This window comes from Apteryx rowi, unplaced genomic scaffold (genome assembly GCF_003343035.1).
Source record: "Apteryx rowi isolate R43461 unplaced genomic scaffold, aptRow1 scaffold_277, whole genome shotgun sequence".
NCBI classification, from domain to species: domain Eukaryota; kingdom Metazoa; phylum Chordata; class Aves; order Apterygiformes; family Apterygidae; genus Apteryx; species Apteryx rowi.
Window position 1 is genome coordinate 503,823 of NW_020449163.1, and position 18,519 is coordinate 522,341.

Sequence of the window (18,519 nt, forward strand, 5' to 3'; positions counted from 1 at the left end):
GGCATCACTTACTTAAATTAGCTTGAACTATAGTGGATCCTCATCCATCAGTCTAGTGCAGCCTGTTATTTGTGGACAGAGGATGTGGAGCATGAAACACTATCTGTGCAGGATTATAGTGATTGATCAGATTTATGAAACCAAAACAGTGGACCATGCCACGTCTGCTTCAGTCAAATGGCTAACAGGAGATTATTGTAACGCTGAAGAATTCAATCCTTAACACTGTGACCTATCAACCTCAGGAGTCAGAAGACACATGCTAGGTGTTATGAATGTATTTTGTCAATACTTTTGGAATATTACCCCTTGTTGCTAAAAATTTATGTAGTTAGAAAAGTTCTTGTAGTGCCCTAAGCTTATTCCAATGTGCCAAGCCATCTTTAATGCTCCACAATTAAGTAGAAGACAAAGTTGGCCTTTGTATCTCTATATTCCTTAGTCCAAAGTGCATATAATAAATAGGATGTTAGCTACCACTTCAACAGAATAATAATCAATCATATTCTGTCAGAGAGGATTACAGTACAATTTACAAAACTGAAGTTAAGTTATATTTTAAAATCAGTCCCATGTCTTTATTGCACTGCCAGAATATTAAATTATTGGTATAATTAGCAGCAAGATGATAAAGCAAGAGAGTACAGTATATAAAAAAAAAACTCTGGCTTTTAATAGTTGGCAAGCTAACACTGTTATTAAGTAGTATTGCAGTATTTAAGGTGTGAAATGAATATTTTCTGCTCGGTGGCAAGTAACTCCTATCATATAATGAGATTGGCTGTAAATTTGCTGGTTGGGTTGAATATTGTGTTGATAGTTACAGTTCTGTGCTGTGTGTTATGTAAAAATGAACAGCTAATACCTTATGAAAGACTAAAAATGAATCTTAAACTACCTTGAAAGATAACAATGGTAAATTTGTGTAATTTATTTAAGGACTTATTGGAGATTTTGACTTACTTTAGGATACTTCCAATTAATATTATTTCAGTAAATTAGTAATTTGATAAAAGTGATGATAGTTTTGTTTATCCAATGTGTTTCAGTCTACTGTATTTAAAAAAAGGCCTTGGTATTAGATTCTTGCTCTGAAAGAGGCCATGCCATCTTTGGATCACAGCAGGTGTCATGCTTGCAGAAGGCTAATATATGCAAAATCATACTGAAAATTTTCACTGAAAGAAGAGCTCTTTTATGTTTTATCAGTCTCTCTATAATTTATTTAGGAGAAGAGGCAACTCCAAATGTTTAAAAACACTTGATTGTGAATGCTTTTTGCTGTTAAAGTGCTCCTAAGACCATATTGTTTTACCACAATAAAAAACATGGCAGTGGGGCAAATTTACTTGATTCCTATTTTTTTTATTTTAAAAGACAAGTTATACTGTTTAGTATAAGAATTCAGGTGTGTGTGAATTATTAAAAAAGTATGATATCAGATCATTATCCTTTGATATATCAACAGTGCTATAGTATTATTTGTATGTAATTTTTTTTAATATGATAGTGTCATCTTAGAGTTTGTGGATCTTGCTTGTGTTCATCATGGCACAGATTTAATGCTGCATATGTTCAGATACTGAGCATTTCCCTTTAGGTCATAAAGTTTATAAACACATGTGACTGGCACATAGTTCTAAGTATTCTGTAAGTTTGTGAATGCATCCTCTCAGGTCACAGAGAATTTTCTAGTTGATCTTCAGGCTCTGAGGAGAGTATTCTTTGTGTACTTGAGAAAAGCTTTACTAATAAGATATTATGAAAATTCTTTCCTAGTACCGTGTCATCAAAGTTTGAAGTTCACTGTTACAAAAATTTGAACACAGGATTAAACATATACTTTCATCTTTAAAACAAAAGAAACCTGGGGAAAATGTTTGAGCTGCACTCTACTGTGGTGTTTTACTGCCATGGTTGAAGCCTTTCTGGATGTGCACATTGGCCAGACTTGGCCAAAAGGAAAAGGAAAAAAGGTGCAAGCTCCAGTTTCAGTATCTGCAATGCAGTGTCACTGGAAAGGAGAAATACTGTCTTTCTCTTGCCTTCCCAAGGGCAGCTGACCTTCTCCTCGCCAAAGAGGTGAACCCCTTGCCAGCACATATGACTACAGACTATTACATTAATCTGTTTAGTCTCAGTACCAGCTGCTTGCATGTTTTTAATTATCTTATTAGATGGTATAACAGTGACCTATGAAATAAAATGAAGGTGAGTATTTTTTAACTTTATTTTACAGGCTATTTTTCTAAATATATTTTAATGACCTAATTATGACTTTTAGGGAGAGCCATTGATGCAGGCATTCAATTTGGCTGATAGAATCTAACATCTCAAGGACACTTATTTTCTTCGAAGGTGGATTCATACATTAACGTTGCTTCTAATAAATATATAGCTAAAAAGAGCTCACTTTTCATACTTGTATTGTTAGCTGACTTTATGATTTAGAGACCCATGACCACTATGCTGGATAATTTCTTAATACATCTCTGAATTTGTACATAAGTTTAATTTCTGCCCCATGTACCACGATGGATGAAGATCTTTCCAGCAGGACTTAAACTCCGTGACAGGTGGTGTTTGCTTGAAGTTCTAGCATAGGTAGACACTGTGTATTCCTCCTTTGGCTGTTATTTCAAATAGACAGCAGTTCTGGTATATGAAAGACTTTTGTATTCTGTTTTCTTTCCTTGACTTCTTACATATTCTGCTTACCAGATGTTTTCTTTCTCATTGCAAAAAGGCAATGTAGTCCTGCTGGCTGAGGCACGTTTCTTGTGTGCTAGCCAACAACTGCAGGGCTGGTACTGAGCATACAGAAGAAAGACGGCAAGGGGTGCAAGCTGTTCCTCTCTGTTTCTACCCCTTTCCAAAGGTGGGTTGTGAAACTAGTTTGATTCCCATGTTTGACCTATGGCTTTTCTAGGCAGCTGTGCCAGAAATGGATACATAGCCTTTATCCTTATCTATTGAACATAGTGTTGTCTAATAAGATGTAGGCAATTTAAATACTCCCACCTTGTGGAAATCTCTTGTCTTAATCTGATGGGAAGCAACCCTTTGCCCACTACACAAACCTAAAACTTATTTAGTCTTCTACAACATAAGCAGGTGGTGTCTCTTTAGTGCATTTTACTTTTAAGTCACCTCTGTACAAGGATAACCTTTTTTTCTTAATTTTTTTCCACTCCGTGTCCACACATAATCAGCAGCCATAAAGAAAATGAGTGTTTCTATTGGATTTTCACATATTTTGAATTACAAAAATGTTGGAAGGTCAAGCAGTGAAGTAGCACTGCATTCCCATTGTGTAAGGAGAATTCTCAGAGCTTGTATCCTTCTGTGAAGAGGCAGGAAAATTCATGCTTGTTTTGTCTTACCTACAACCATTTGTTAGATGGCTTCCTGGCTGATGCCATTTCCTTGCAAAGAGACCTTTCAGTACAAGTTCATTTTGTCTGTAGAACCTTTGAACTCTCTCCTTGAAGTTTCTGATCCTTCTGAACCATTACACTTACTTGCTTATAAACTTTCTCTGTGCCAGCACTCTCATTTTCTCCCTGTTTGTGAAGAAGTTGGCAATTACATGTTGCAGAGCTTCATTTCCAGCAGGGGAAAGTGACTCTTTGCACTGATGGCAGGTATCTTCCAAAAACACTTTTGTGCAAATCCAAGGAGATCCAGTGAAAACACTCTAACATCCAGAGCTTTGAAGATTTCCATTTTTCTCTGAATTCTTTCAAAATTATTTTCCTTTCTTACCCTGTTTGAGGGCCCTCTTGACTTCCTGGTTTCTTTGACTGCTGTATCTTAAAATACTTGGCTGGAACTGATTTGTCTTTGAAGCACCAGTTCAGTTCAGCAAATGAGTATTGGAAACCACTGATGTCCAGAACAAAATTAGTAATAAAGCTGGTTTGGATAAGGATACTTGGGTGAGACTTCAGCGTGTAACTGTAACATAATAAACCAATTTAATTGATAACTATAGAGCCCAGCTTAGGAAATCAGGATTTAGTCAGGGTTTTTTTGTACTAATGAAAGAACTACTACCATCTTTTCGTACTGTTTTTCTTATCCAAAGGGAAAACTTTGATGCAGTGTTCCAGGGTGGAGCAGAGACCTTTGTTCTGAAAGGGATGAAGCTCAAGCTAGAAGCATGATGCACATTTTCATACAAAACCAGTAGCAATATGTATTGATTTCTATCAGAAAAAAAGTATTTCAGACGATCAATTTAAAAGAAAGGCATAGCCCAGGAATTATTACTCAGTTTTGGTTCATACAGTGCATTTACATTGTTTGGAAACAGAATGACCTACAGATGTGAACTTTATATAAAAGTATCAGCTGTTTGCAGCTGGATACACAGGTCAGGTGTAAATGCAGATAACTAATACAATAAACTGTGAAGTTGTTTTTCAGTAATCAAAGGGAAGAACAATTTTTTCAATTCTCAAAATACATTTGATTTGTTGATCTACTGTAAGTGTCATTTACAGTAAGCACTGTGGTTAAATGTACTTTATTTTAGAACAAAACATTTAACTTTCACTAAAATATTACTAAACCCTAGTATTATTTAAAACCACAAAAATGAAATTAGTTTGTTCTGAAATCGGAAGGAGACACCTGTGGCAGGAGGAGAAAAAAGAAGTTGTACATGAGTGAAAAACATTACTTTCTAAGCAAAATTCAACTATATGCCTTTGATAAAGTGCAAAAACTGTAAATGAACAGGACAGCATAACGTTTGAGGTCAGAAATGTCAGTTTGCACAATTTTTTGTTGTTTTTTAATTTTTTAAATGAGGAATCTCCTTTCTGGTAAACACCATTAGTTCTTTAGTGAACTTTACAGAGAAGAAACAGAATTTATACTGTGTTTTTCATTTTGACCTGCCAAACCTTTCACAGATGCTTCCCTCTAACACAACATCTGGCAATAGTTCATTTCTAAAAAGAGTATTTAAAGATTTGAAGTATTTATTAAAAGTTCTGAAGCTGAGCGAGTCTATGTAATGTGATGAACTTCAGCATTGCAAACCCTTCAAAACTCAACACTTTCATCACCTTTGCACCAACATGACTAACACTGATGCATGAATGACACTGTATTTTTCTTGGGGTTGAGGTGCACATTTTAAGATCTTAATCATACTGGCATTCATTTGTAGTCCATAAGATGCGTAGTGACGTAAAAGCAAGAACATCTGCCACAGAGCCAGGAGTTCACTGTTTGGTTGAGCTTAGCTGCAAGAGAACCTGGAGGTGACCAACTCTTCGCTCAGTACTAGTTCAGTGTGGTCAGCATGATTTTAAGTGGAAGAGTTCTGTACTAACCTGTGTAACGGACATGCTGAAGGTTAAACTAGTTAACTTGATTTTCCTACAAACACTGCTCAAAGCACATCTGATCACTGATTTCATTTTGTTTTTTAAACACAAAACCAAGACATAAAGCTCTGTGTAAAGCTTAAATACAAGAGGTGCAGGGTTGAGGAATTACAGTTTTTAATCCAAAGAAGTTTGAAGACAAAAGCTTTGTGACAGTAGTGTACAATTGAAATCAGTCTAAAGAGCAAAGGCTTGTTCTTAGTAAGAATAGAAGAATATGTGGGTTTTAACCAAGGGAATAAAACCAAGTCAGTCTAACAGATTAAAATTATATGATGAAATCACTTACTCATTTTTATATGTTGTTGCTTGCAAAATGGATGGATTTACAGAGCTAAGACATTTGAAATAATGTTTTTCGGCAGAATTAGCAAGACTAGCTAAAATTATGAGTGTGTCACCTTGCACATCATAAGATCATCAGCGTTTTGAAATTGGGTGTATATTTTTAAATATTGTGATGACTATGCTAGTTCTAAGCCAGCTGTAGCTAGTCAGGTGTGAGTAAACAGAAGCGTTTTAGCATTTTGGGGCATCTTCCTGCAAAATAGTATCTCCACCCTCCCTGTTGCATCCATTTTTTAGTTTCATGATTTGTAGAGCTGTAACTTTAAACTTTTGTTGTTTACTACAAGAAGCTCCAGCTTTTCTCTTTCTTAATGAATGTATGTCTGTGTTTATATAGAAAACCTGCATGCATGTGAACACATAAACACACTTCATAGAGATCTGGCTAGCTGTGGGTATGAATTCGCAGGAGGGAAAAGCAGCAGATCTAATGCTTATTTCATGATTGGTAGCACCCTCAGCAGTGTCTCTATCTCTCCTTTTACTATAGAGGAAGATTAGCCACCTAGCTTAAACTAGGTTCCTTGCATTTAAATGACGGGCCTTAGGTGAGACGATACGCGCTGCCTTGCTCAGATTATGAGGCAGCAGTGTGCCCTTGTGGCCAAGAAGGCCAGTGGTATCCTGGAGTGCGTCAGGAAGAGTATTGCCAGCAGGTGGAGGGAGGTGATTCTCCCCCTCTACTCAGCCCTGGTGAGGCCACATCTGGAGTGCTGTGTCCAGTTCTGGGCTCCCCAGTACAAGAGGGATGTGGCACTACTGGAGCAAGTCCAGCGAAGGGCTACAAAGATGATTAGGGGACTGGAGCATCTCTCTTATGAGGAAAGGCTGAGAGAGCTGGGCCTGTTTAGCCTGGAGAAGAGAAGGCTGAGAGGAGATCTTATCAACGTGTACAAGTATCTGAAGGGAGGGTGTCGAGAGGATGGGGCCAGACTCTTTTCAGTGGTGCCGAGCGACAGGACGCAAGGCAACAGGCACAAACTGAAACACAGGAAGTTCTATCTGAATATGAGGAAAAACTTCTTCATTGTGAGGGTGACAGAGCACTGGACCAGGTTGCCCAGAGAGGTTGTGGAGTCTCCTTCTCTGGAGATATTCAAAACCCGCCTGGACGTGATCCTGTAAAATGTGCTCTAGGTGACCCTGCTTGAGCAGGGGGGGTTGGACTTAGATGACCTCCAGAGGTCCCTTCCAACCTCAACCATTCTGTGATTCTGTGATTAGTAAAGGGAAGTCTATTCAGGAGAACCAGAAAGTAAAAAATATTCTATATTATATACAAATGATTTCAAAGGTGTTTGGAGAATTTAGTCCAGAAAGCCTTGAATCTGTAACTTGTAAGTCAATTACAATAAAAATTGAAAACAGAGTAGTAATACAAATGCAGTGCAGTTTGTATAAATGAAAACAATATCTGATTTTTGTTTCAAAGTTCTCTAAGTATGTGCATGAAGTAGAAAGTAGAGGAGAACAAGTTAATGTAGTTTAGACTTTCAGGTGGCTTTAAGAAGAATTCTCATCAGATGCTTCTACAGAAGCTAAACTGTTCAAGGGTTAGAAGTAAAGTATTGTCCCGATTCAAAACCTGGCTCACTAAGAAAGATCAAGATTAAATAGTCAATTTTGAATACAGTGAAAGGTATCTCAAGGTCCTATGCCAGATCCAATCGTAATATGAGAGATGCAATATATGCCTGCAAAAAGTTCCTCTGCCAGTACAGCCTTAAATCAGTTCCATGGGCTGTACCACACTTAAACTGATAGCTTATATAATTTAGATAGCTAATCATCTGAAATTTTTGCTGAAATATTTATATTAAGAAAGTGATTTTACCTTACTTAACACAAACCTTTTTAACTGTGTGTCAGCTAATATTAAATGAGACCTGAACTGTTTAGAAAATCTGGCCTTTGAATTTTGAGCCTCCCAGCAGTGCAGCCATGCATATTCACAGCTCTATGGCTGTTAACTCTGCCTCTTATCCTGAGGCAGGAGTTTGGGATGCAACAGAAGAAAATACGTACGTTTTCCAAGCAGCTTGAAAAGCCTTCACATGATGGCTGTCAAGTGGATTTTCAGGATATCAAATAAAAAATTGGTATATTTCAGAAATGTTTTTCTTTTAAAAACTTACTGCTTATTGCTCGATACTACTTTTCAGTTGTTTTTTCCCTATTTTGGGGGATAAACTTTTTATTACGTTGCTGGCTGTTGCTTCACCTTTTTCTAAAATGTTCACTTTATGGCATCATAAATAATACAAACTATGCATGTTCCTTGGATATATGCTGTATGTTTGAAAAGAACTGTTTCCTCTACTTAAATGTAGATACTACATTCAGTTACTTGAATGTCCCTGTCACTAAAGACCTCCTATTGCAAAACATATGACATCATCATTAGAGAATTTTTCTTTCTGACAGCCTGTTCAGTAGCCTGTTGCTTCACTGGGTGCCTCTGGGGAGCTGAGTTTCAGTCTGAAACATTTAAAAGAACACATTTTGACTATTCACAAAAATTGTATAAAAATGTGAAATTGGCTTTTCTGGGAACATGCACACCATTTTATTCTAGATAATTTTGCCAATATTAGCAGCACTACTCAAGAGTTTTCTTTGGATCTCTATGAGACTATCCATTTTATCCTTGAATATTGGTCTAGAGGGTGAAATAAGCTTGAGATTTATATTGCAATCTAGAATGTATGCAAATGTTCACGCCTTTCAGTAGTATTGCAGTAATCTTTCATGCTCTGAAAATATTCTTTGTTATCTAAATGCTGTCGTAAATATTAAACTGATCTTGTTTCATCATGGATGTGAGAGAGGGATTTCAAAACTTGGCATGAAATACTTTGCAAATACATGAGACAAAGAACTACATACAGTTTCTAATGGCCTTTTAGATACTGGTTTCTTCATTACCTGTTGTTTCAATTAAAAGTGAAGTAATTATAGATAATAATATTTACCTGATTAGTTTTAGCCCCTGCAGTCGCTGTACTGAATCTTTTCCCTTTTTCAGTGAGACATAGACTTTCATTTGCCTTGGTCTTCCTAATTTACTCAGTTTATGTTTCTGTGGGTTTTGATGTCTTCCACGGAGTATGACATTGTCTGAACACTGTAGTATAAAAATACTTCTGCTAGCTTTAGACTCCAGAAAGACATGCGTTTGTGTAAATCAACAGGTTTATCCTGTAAATCAGTAAGCACAGCAGTTAACTGGTGTTGATTAGCAGAATGTCTGTGCCATACCACTCTTCTTTTGTATTTCTTCCTTTTCTGAATATAGTGATTATTTGTTTTGTAATAAGTGTAGATGAACTAAGGTTGCATTCTGTGCTTGATGCATTGGTTTTGCCACTGTGCTGTAGATCCAGAGTTAGCAACAGACCTAGGAGCTGATGGCAGTATTGGCTATCAACTCAAGAATGTCCTTTGTTACCTCTCCCCAAAATTACAACAGCTCAACCTCTGCCTCAGTAAAGCTCCGGGAACTACTATTCGAATTCCAGAATTACTTTCCAGGCCTCTTGTTACACGATTGGCATCATTCATTCTTAGAATGATTTAAGAAAAAATATACATGGTCTTTGAGAGCTTATAGTGGCTCATTCCTCTGTAGTTGTGAAATAGTGTCCCTCTAGTGACTTTTAATAAGATACTGGACCTCAGGGTTTTAACCTTTTTAAAAACGGTGCTTGAGCACGTGAGGTTTTACCTAGATATTGTAGTGTAAAATCCTGCCCATTGTGCTCCCTTCCTTACAGTGTCTAGGCAGGGAGAGATGTTCCTCTTTCAACCCTTCAGCAATCTAGCTGACCACAACTCAGGGAAATTTCACACTGGTCACTTTGTCTACCCCTGCATCTCAACCAAGTTTGCAAGTATGGAAAGCTATTTAAAAAAAGAGAGAGTTTTCCAGTTAGTTTTCTACATTAGATTGTAGTAATAACATGGACCATTAAGTGGAATTAGAGATTACTGTGAAATGGCTGGATGATTTTGATTGCTGTTGTAAAGAATACCTCCACCTTTACCAGGGGATTCCACGTATTCTTTTACCAAGCACTACAGATCTGTCCAGAGCTGATGCTGCATTTGCAAAACACAGCTCTGCAGGTGCTGTTTAGAGGGGACTCTGAAGCTCACCTCTTGATAAATACTGCTTTGTTTGGGATTCATCTGTAGTGTAACATAGACAAGTATTCATACATAAAAACTGCAGTTTTTAGAGGTATGATGTTCATACACATATTTGCCTCCTTTCTTCTCTGAAGTCCTGTTATGCTCTGCTGTTGCAAGAAAATTGTGGAGTGGCAAATGCATGCTGTTCTTCATATCCTTCACTGCAGAAAATGTTTGAGAGCTTGGAGAACAGCTATTTTTGCACCATACAAATTTTCCTAAGAGAAAAAGTATTTATGCTGAAGTGCTTTAATATGTGTATTGAACAACAATGGATTTCCAAAGGAAGTACCACTTGAACAGAGAAACCTCAACCATCAAACAAGGTGTGATCACAGAATCACAGTATAGGTGAGGTTGGAAGGGACCTCTGGTCACAGATCCATTTGTTCTTTGTCACCCTCCAAATGACATCCTGCTCATGAGGTAAACTAATCTCTACTCATGACCCAGAACTGCTAATTCTCAAGAAGAAAATGTCTTTATGGCAAACTGTCCAAGGAGCAACCTTTTGCTGAATCAATCACTGAGATTATTTGGAGCCTTTGTTCATCTAAATTAGACCAGATGAGCAAAATAGTGCAGACAAGGTAGTATTAGATAATTCTAGTTGGTCATAGAGCCTATAGCTTTAAACAAAAACTTTTTTAGATGTGGAAATGTGGCCAGTACCCTTGAGTTTTATTGAGAATTTTAGGAGAGATTTTGGAAATAACTGGAAATTTGTTTTAAAAAAAGAGAGAGAGAGAAATGAAGAAAAAGAAAAACATCTGATTTTGCTAACTGTTTTAGCAACTATCATCCCCCCAGAATATCTCCTGTTTGAATGAAAGAAAAGAAAATATATATATATATACCTATGTATATTTATATATAGTTTGCTAAGAGTTTGGCCTGATTTTTGATGAACAAGTATGTGTTATTAGAGCAGACCCCAGTATAAAATTCTTTTGCAGACAGATCCAAACTCTTGTAGTTATTATATAAATACATGTTTCAAAAGATGGAAAGGAAGAGATGATAACTTTGAAAAAACCTTGGAGACAGAGCCTAGTTCTGTCACCCACAACCTTAATCCATTCCATTGATTTGCCTGCTTTTCATTCGTACATATTAAGCACTTTTCCCGCTTCTAAGTAATGCAATTCATACCAATAAATATTTTATATTGGACCTTTACTGCATAGATACAATTGAAGGCAAAGTAAGAAATGTGAAATTAAGTTTCCAAAAGTAACATTAATTGTTACTTTTTTCTCATGTAGATCTTGTATTATTAAAGCTTTACAATAGGTACCTTAGTACCTTAGGTTGCATATTTAAACAAATAGGAATATAAAATGAAAAATGTTTACAAGCTAGCCAGAAAACATTAAGATTTGCAATTGCTTTTATTGTAATTGTACAACCTGAAGGTTGTATTAACACATGATTATGCATTTAATTTTCTAGTTTGATTAAAAACAATTGCATGTGCTTATTCATAGTTTAAGTGGTTCCAGTTGGCTCTTGAAGTCTTTCACTTCAGTGAAGCAAATGGGTTGTGATAGACTTGAGTTCCAATCTTTACTGCTCGTTTCACTTTGACCAATGAGTTTTCTGCAAGCCAGGGTTAACCAGGCTCATAGATACCGGTTTACGAAGTGAGGCTATATCATTCTAGAAATTATCATTTTAGAAATGAAAGCTAAGTATCTTGTTGATATTATACGGTGCTACCATTATTGAAAACAGTCTCTAAAATTATGACATTTAGTTTATTTATTAGTCTTTGTTCAAAATATTTGAGAAATGAATTAGCAAGTGCAGTTTAGAAGGGATTTTAGATACCATTTAACTCTGCTAAAACTATAGCAGATTCCAACTTGGGTTTATACAGAAGTCTTTTTTCGGTTGCCTGTAACTTTTTTGTTCTAGTTATCCCAGCAGCCAAGTGGGGATACAGGGGAGATATGATCTTGCCAAATTTCAGTCTGGGCTGTTTTAAATGTAATTTTGTTCAGAACGTGTTTGAAATTGCATTACAAATTTAAAAAAGCATAGTATCCGCACTCATACAATTTAAGAAGTGTTGAAATTACCTTTTTACAGTGTAGCAAGCACTCCTGGCAGTTGGTGGAAAAAAATAACCTTAAGAGGYTTTCCCCTCTGTTCTTTCTATTCACAGTTACACTGGTTTAAACCTTTTAATAATTCAGCTGACATACCAATATTTTCAAAGAAATTCTGGGAATGTAATCCACTTTGAAGGCAATGTGAGGAGCCTCCGCATGTGACCTGTTCTGTGCACAGGGGAATGTGTCACTCTTGAAGCAGAGCTACCTCAGGGAGGCAGCTTGCCAGTTGGTATAATGGCCAGTGAAGCTACACACTTTACAGTGGCAAATGAAGAATATTATACATGATAGAGACAGGAGGGTTGTTTAAATAGGCATAATATACTGTAGTTACTGAAGTATAAATGCGTATGAAAGAAAGGGCCAGATTTTTCTCAAGCTGCATCTGCTATATACCATACATTGTATTTAGAGGAGACTTATAATCAGGGTAAACGATCATAAGCGGCTCATTGCAGAAAGGTAGGATCCATGGGAGATCGGAACCAGTGAAATGACGAGATGATCTTTCCGACTTACAAAATAGGGGCATGGCAGGAAGGAAGGAACTTGCCCCACACCGCTGGAGTTACTTGCTCCTATTTTGGTCCCTTGGGAATATTGGCAGTTTGCAAAAGCTGAAAGCAACCCTGACCCCTCACCCTAACATTGCTTTAGTTGTCTTTGTTCTTACCAGAGTATGTTTGCTTGTCAATGTAATTAATAATCAAGGCCCAAAGGTAAACATCCGTTTTTTAGAAAATGATCCTAGCTGGAAGGTGATGCATTCACAAGCAGAGTGCTTCTTAGTCTTATCATGGGTCGTGAATTCACTCCTGTCCCAGAGGAGTAGGAGCGTTATTTCCTGGCTTGCCAAGTCCATCCCCAACTGTTCCCAGCAACAGTATCATATGACCCTTTTCTGAACCAGAACCAGTTCCATCTAAAAAACAAGGTTTCTTAAAAAAAAAAAAAAAAAAAAGCCCTCACAACTCATCTTAGAAGATTGGAAACCTGCGTATATTTAGGGCAGTTTGTAAAAACAGCGTTTGTTTGGTATTTCAGTGTAAGCTATTCTGTGACCCTACTTAGCTAAGAAAATCTGGTGAGATCTTACCCTGAAGTCACAATAATAGTTTCCCTCTTCCTGCTTTCATTTGGTCTCCCAGGGAGAAGTAATAGTCTCCCATGTGACAGTAGGAAAAGGAGATTTTCACCTCAAGGACATACACTGAAAATAAATCTGAAACACATTTCCTTGCACATAACCCAGCTTTTTATCTGAAATTGCCATTTGGATTTTAGAGTGGTTTGTAGAAAGTCTGTGAGCGAGTCTTTGGCTACTCTGGTCAGGCCGTCAAATGGCTTATACTGTTCTTGAAATTCATTTCAGTAGAAGGTGCAGGAAATACAGGTTTAATTCTTTTATTCAAACTCAGTAGATAGTTTGGGACAATTAATTTCCAATTGTTTCCCAGTAGAGCAGATTTACTTGTATATTAATGAGGCACAGGTGTTAGGCCCCTGGTGCCTGCATGCCTGGGAGGCATATTTAGGTTGTTTATCTAGTCAGCCATAGGTACTGCAAGGTACTCAAGCTTGCCTTTAACAGTTTATACAGTGAGGCTTTTTAATTTTTTGATGTTTTTTTAAATTTGCTAGCACCTGTTAAAATTTTAAAACTGATCATGTAGAAAGAAGTAGGAGTGATTTCAATAGTAAATAGCACTAAATGTTAAAGCAAGTCTTCTTCTATTATGCTTAACTGCCCAGCTTGACATTAGGAAGAAAAGAAGGTTCATTTAGGCAAATAAGTCATGTGAGGCACTAATACAGCCACCAGTATACTTTTCTGTTGCATATTTTTGGAATAGGTACTTCTTTGTCTACAGCTGAAACATGTATGTGCTTATATTAATATTCATTTTTCTTGTTTATTCACTGAACTGCAGTACCAACATTTTAGAGGAAATGGAATAGCCTCCATAGACATTATGAATTTCAGTAGCTGGCATAATTATAGCGATCTACATATTCATTAAATCCAAAGAAGAAATGTGTCCAAAAAGACAGCCATGCATTTAGAAATGGTACACAACTAAATATATACGTTTAAAAAAAAGTTCCTTTCCTCTGCTTATCCACAGCATATAGTGTCATATAGTCCTTAAATCAGCTAAGGCTTTTTTTTGTTTAAACGTTCCTTCCTTTTGCTTTTGCACGCAGTAAAGAATGGGAAGAACTATTTGTAAACAACAATTACTTGGCAACTATACGGCTGAAGGGGATTAATGGGCAGCTGAGAAGCAGCAGGTTCCGTAGTGTTTGCTGGAAGGTAAGAAGAGAAAATATTTATTTACAGTTTGTGGTTGCAATATATCAACACATTACCTGATGCGCTGGAAGATTATTGATGCAAAGAATCATGAATTTTCCAAGAGACTTCATCCCAATGTTTTCCTACTCATTTTTGTAATTCATAGGACATTTGCTAATCATATTGAGTTGCCTTAAAGCTGAATTGCTGGTTTTAGCAAAAGATTCCCAGGAAAGAATATCTTTGTGTTGGGTAGTATGAATAAAATTGAGTGCAACACAGGCACATCTCCTGTTGCTGTTGGTACTTTGAAGTCATGCACTGGAAATAAAAAGGGAAGTTTGTCTTGCAATTTATATTTTGTGGAACTTGGGACTCCTTTAAAACTAGTGTGCTGCTTCTGTTAGCAGCTTTTTCAGAGCAAGGAGAAAATGAGGACTAATCCCTCTTTTAATGACTGGAGAGAGAAAGAAACCAGGTCTCCCAATCTTAAAACACAGCAGGCCCTTGGAGGTTTCTGTTGTAGGAAGGAGGGGAGGAAGAAAACTAAATGATACTGAGATGCTGTATAAAGTCCTAAAGAACTTTGTTGCACTGGCATCAGGTGTTCTGTTCTTCATTAACTTTGATAGTAGGGAGCATCTTACCTTCCCAGTTCAAGTTGCTATATGTGAATATTAACAATTTAAATTACCTCACTTGGAAATTCTCAAGCTTGACATTGGCACAAAGACCTATAAAAAGTGAATCAAATACACTCCATATATGAAAGAAACAAATTTGAAAAGCTGAATGTATGTGGCATTGAACACATTCAAAGTTAAGGAAAAAATTGTCTTCAGGAGGCCAGATTAATATATGCCACAGGCATTATTTTGCCAATCTGTTCCTTCCTGAGTCCCTAAAATAAGGTGCCTAAGACCACATCCAAAAACCTGAACTGACAGAAGCATTGAGTTCCTCACTGCCCAGTAGTTAAATCAAGCAATGTTTTTATTCTAGAGGTGAGGCTGGTTTTATTTGCAATGTCCAAGTATGGATTAGGGCTCTGGTTTAGACTGCCTGTTTTTAAAATGTTGTCAGTGTTTTCATTAAGTCCTGAAATAATTAAGTATTTTTATTGAATTTGGGAATGGTTTTTGTTTGGCAATGTTTACTATTTCATAACCCTTTCTAATATGTAAATAAAAAGATGTATTTAAAAAGCAAGAAAATGCACTGTATTTTTTCTGTATCTTATACTCTGTTAAATAGTCTTCTCTAATAGGTGTCTGTTTCTGACTCTGCTCAAACAAAAATGTGAAAGAACTGAGATTTACATTTTCTCAAGGACTTTTTGGAAAATTGAATCTCTTAACTGTCTCACAGAACTCTGAAACATGTTTCTTTTCTATAGAACAAGGTTTTCCTCATCCACATTTCTTAGGGAATCTCTGAGTGGTTAGTTTCTGCTCTGCATTCATATTTGTTTTTAGGCATATTGCATCAGCACATCAATGTTATGGAAAAAATTCCAAGTTTTGTATATTTTAATTTAATTTCTTCCTTACATTTTGTTTCTGCTTTGGAGATCTCAGTCAGTTTTACTGGAGTTGTGACAGTTTACAAAGCTTGAGTTTGTGCCTTTGGTAGTTTTTTGATGCTTTGTGTTGCACTGTAGAACTGTAATGGTTTCTAGCTTCTTATTTATTGATTAGATAGTCCTAATGCTGGGACTGTTTTATAGGTCTTTGCTTCCTTCTCCTCAGTTGTAGAATATTTGCACCTCCATTCTGAGATGGTTTATACTGTCCAGTAGGATTTACATGAAAAGCTGTATTAAATTGTTTAAACTTAACTGCTTTATTTTGTTTTGTTAATAGTTATTTCTAGAGGTTCTACCCCAAGACAGAAGTCAATGGATTAAAAACACTTCAGAATTAAGAACATCTTACAACAAGATCAAAGAAATTGTAAGTTGGTACAAAATAAGGTCTCTACTCTCATGGTTGGACATAGATATAATACTTACAGTATAAAAGAAGAAGATTTAAAATAGAAACATTGTTCTCTTTTTATCCAGCATATTACAAACCCACGAAAAGCAGGACAGCAAGATCTGATCATCAACAATCCACTGTCTCAGGATGAGGGGGTAAGTTGACCCTTATTTTTATCAACATCTGTGTTACTAAAATTCTCGTCATCATCATCATGTTGACAAAGGTGAGTTCTTGCTGAAGAAGATAAAACAGTAGATACTAAAATCTCACTTCCGTATTTCCAAACTGTCTTGTGTTAACAAGCAGTTCACAAGCTCTGTTGGGCAACCGGAAATGCTCATTTCTAGCTTAATATTCTGTTTTTTTCAGTGCTTACAGCAGGGAATGCTGTGATGAACAAGAAATCCGTGCTGGAACATCGTTCCAGTTTTACAGAATGTCCTTGCTTTGATTCATCTGCTCATTTATTGCTATGTGTTTTCATTTTATACATGCTCTAATTGAAGGAATATTTAAACAGTCAGCACAAAATGGAATACTGTTTAGCCTGGGAAGTTTTTCTCTAGCAAAAAAGAGAATTGTTGCACATCTGAGTAGTATACAAGTTGAGTGAATGTGGAAAGTACCAGGCTACAAGATAATCATTTCCTCCAGGTTTTTAATTCTTTTGCTTGAAACGTTTGTTAAGAGACACAAAAGTATCCAAGAGTTATCAGAGAGCAACCAGCTGCAAAAGGACAGATCCAGATTTTCAAGAAATACTGAAAATGTGGCAAAAATCTTTTATCTGATTGTCACTAAGTGCTGAACATCTAGCTCTCACTGAAATTAGTAGGAGTTCCATGTGGCTCAGTATTTTGGAAGTCATGGCACTTTGATTGACATTTTACTTAAACTGGAATACATCTTAAGTATGTTATGGCACACATTTTTAAGCTCTTCTGCTAATTATCATTTTGCTCTCTTTTTACCATTTGAGAAAATTCTGTTTTACCATATTTTAAAAATAATACCATGAAAATAACTTGTTTGATTCAATTTAAGAGATTTACACCAAAAGAGACTTTCACAAATATATGATGGAGTAGTATTACTTGTACTTCCATTTTGTTCATAAATTGAAGCTAATAATTGGTTTGTGTTTATTGTAGTACTCTGCTTCATGTTTAATGTAGAAGGAGAGATGTTTGAATGGCTCTGCTTGTAGAAACATGGAAGTACTGATCACAGGCACATTTGTGACTCTGCAACTAGTATGACTCCGCATGCCGCCAAACCATTCCTGCATCCAGCTGTGCAGAAAGTTGTCTCAAATGCAGAAGATTTAAGTTTTTTCTGCTGTAGTTTGTGATTGTAAACAATGATACAACCTTATTTCTGCCTATGATGTCTTCACAAGGTACAGGCTAAAGGTTGGAATGTCAGAGTATGTGGCAGTGAGTTAACCTATAAAACAAAGCCAGAGGCCAAATCAGGCATAGGAGTGCCTTTGAGCCTCTGCAGTGATTTAATATTTTGCCCCTTTGCAGTGTCCTGGGTTTTGCTTCCCTTTTGGCAATTAAGAATCTGTCTTCTTGGTCCTTCACTGTGAGGGACCAATTGGGGGGGGGGGTGTACCTTTCAAAATGTGATATAGCTGCATTGAAAGAGCTGTAAGTAAGATACAACATATCTTAAATAAGATAAAAAGGTATTAGTTTTAACTGACACATTGTCAAGGGTTTAAATAAGCCACCATGACAATGAATTGTTTACAAGGGAGCAAGAGATTTTGGAAGTATTGTAGCCATTCTCTTTATGGTATTTTATTCCCTGCTGCTGCTGCTATCTGAAAACTAACCTAAATGAAAAGACTACTAAGGATTATATTCCTTCTGTATTTTGATCAATATTGCCAAGCTACTATCCCTTTACTGCAAAGAATAGGCTTTACTTTACACTACGGTTTCCTTAACATTACCCTAATGTGATGGCATAGACTGGAACATTTAAATAACATTTGCTGACTTTATTCAGGTTGGCTTCTGTGAAATGTTGGTAAATAAGGCATGTTAGCAAAAGAAAGAGAATGGAAATGGGCGTAAGATATAGAAGAAGCTAAATCTGCTCTGAGCTCTGTTATTTAATTTTTTTATGTTGATAATGAATTTTAAATCCTCTGGTTTTCTACATAAGAACCTTTTTAT

The 18,519-nt window shown here is 36.5% G+C and overlaps 1 protein-coding gene across 2 annotated transcripts in view; it reads left to right on the forward strand.

The window, feature by feature from the left end:
* The window catches only part of TBC1D5 (TBC1 domain family member 5), a 309,786-nt gene that overhangs the window by 141,542 nt on the left and 149,725 nt on the right, over positions 1 to 18,519 (forward strand). For both annotated transcript variants that reach the window (XM_026068628.1, XM_026068627.1), the window contains 3 exons: positions 14,261 to 14,369; positions 16,214 to 16,303; positions 16,414 to 16,485. In XM_026068628.1, the coding sequence (XP_025924413.1) occupies positions 14,261 to 14,369; positions 16,214 to 16,303; positions 16,414 to 16,485 (271 nt within the window). The remainder of the gene's footprint in view (positions 1 to 14,260; positions 14,370 to 16,213; positions 16,304 to 16,413; positions 16,486 to 18,519) is intronic.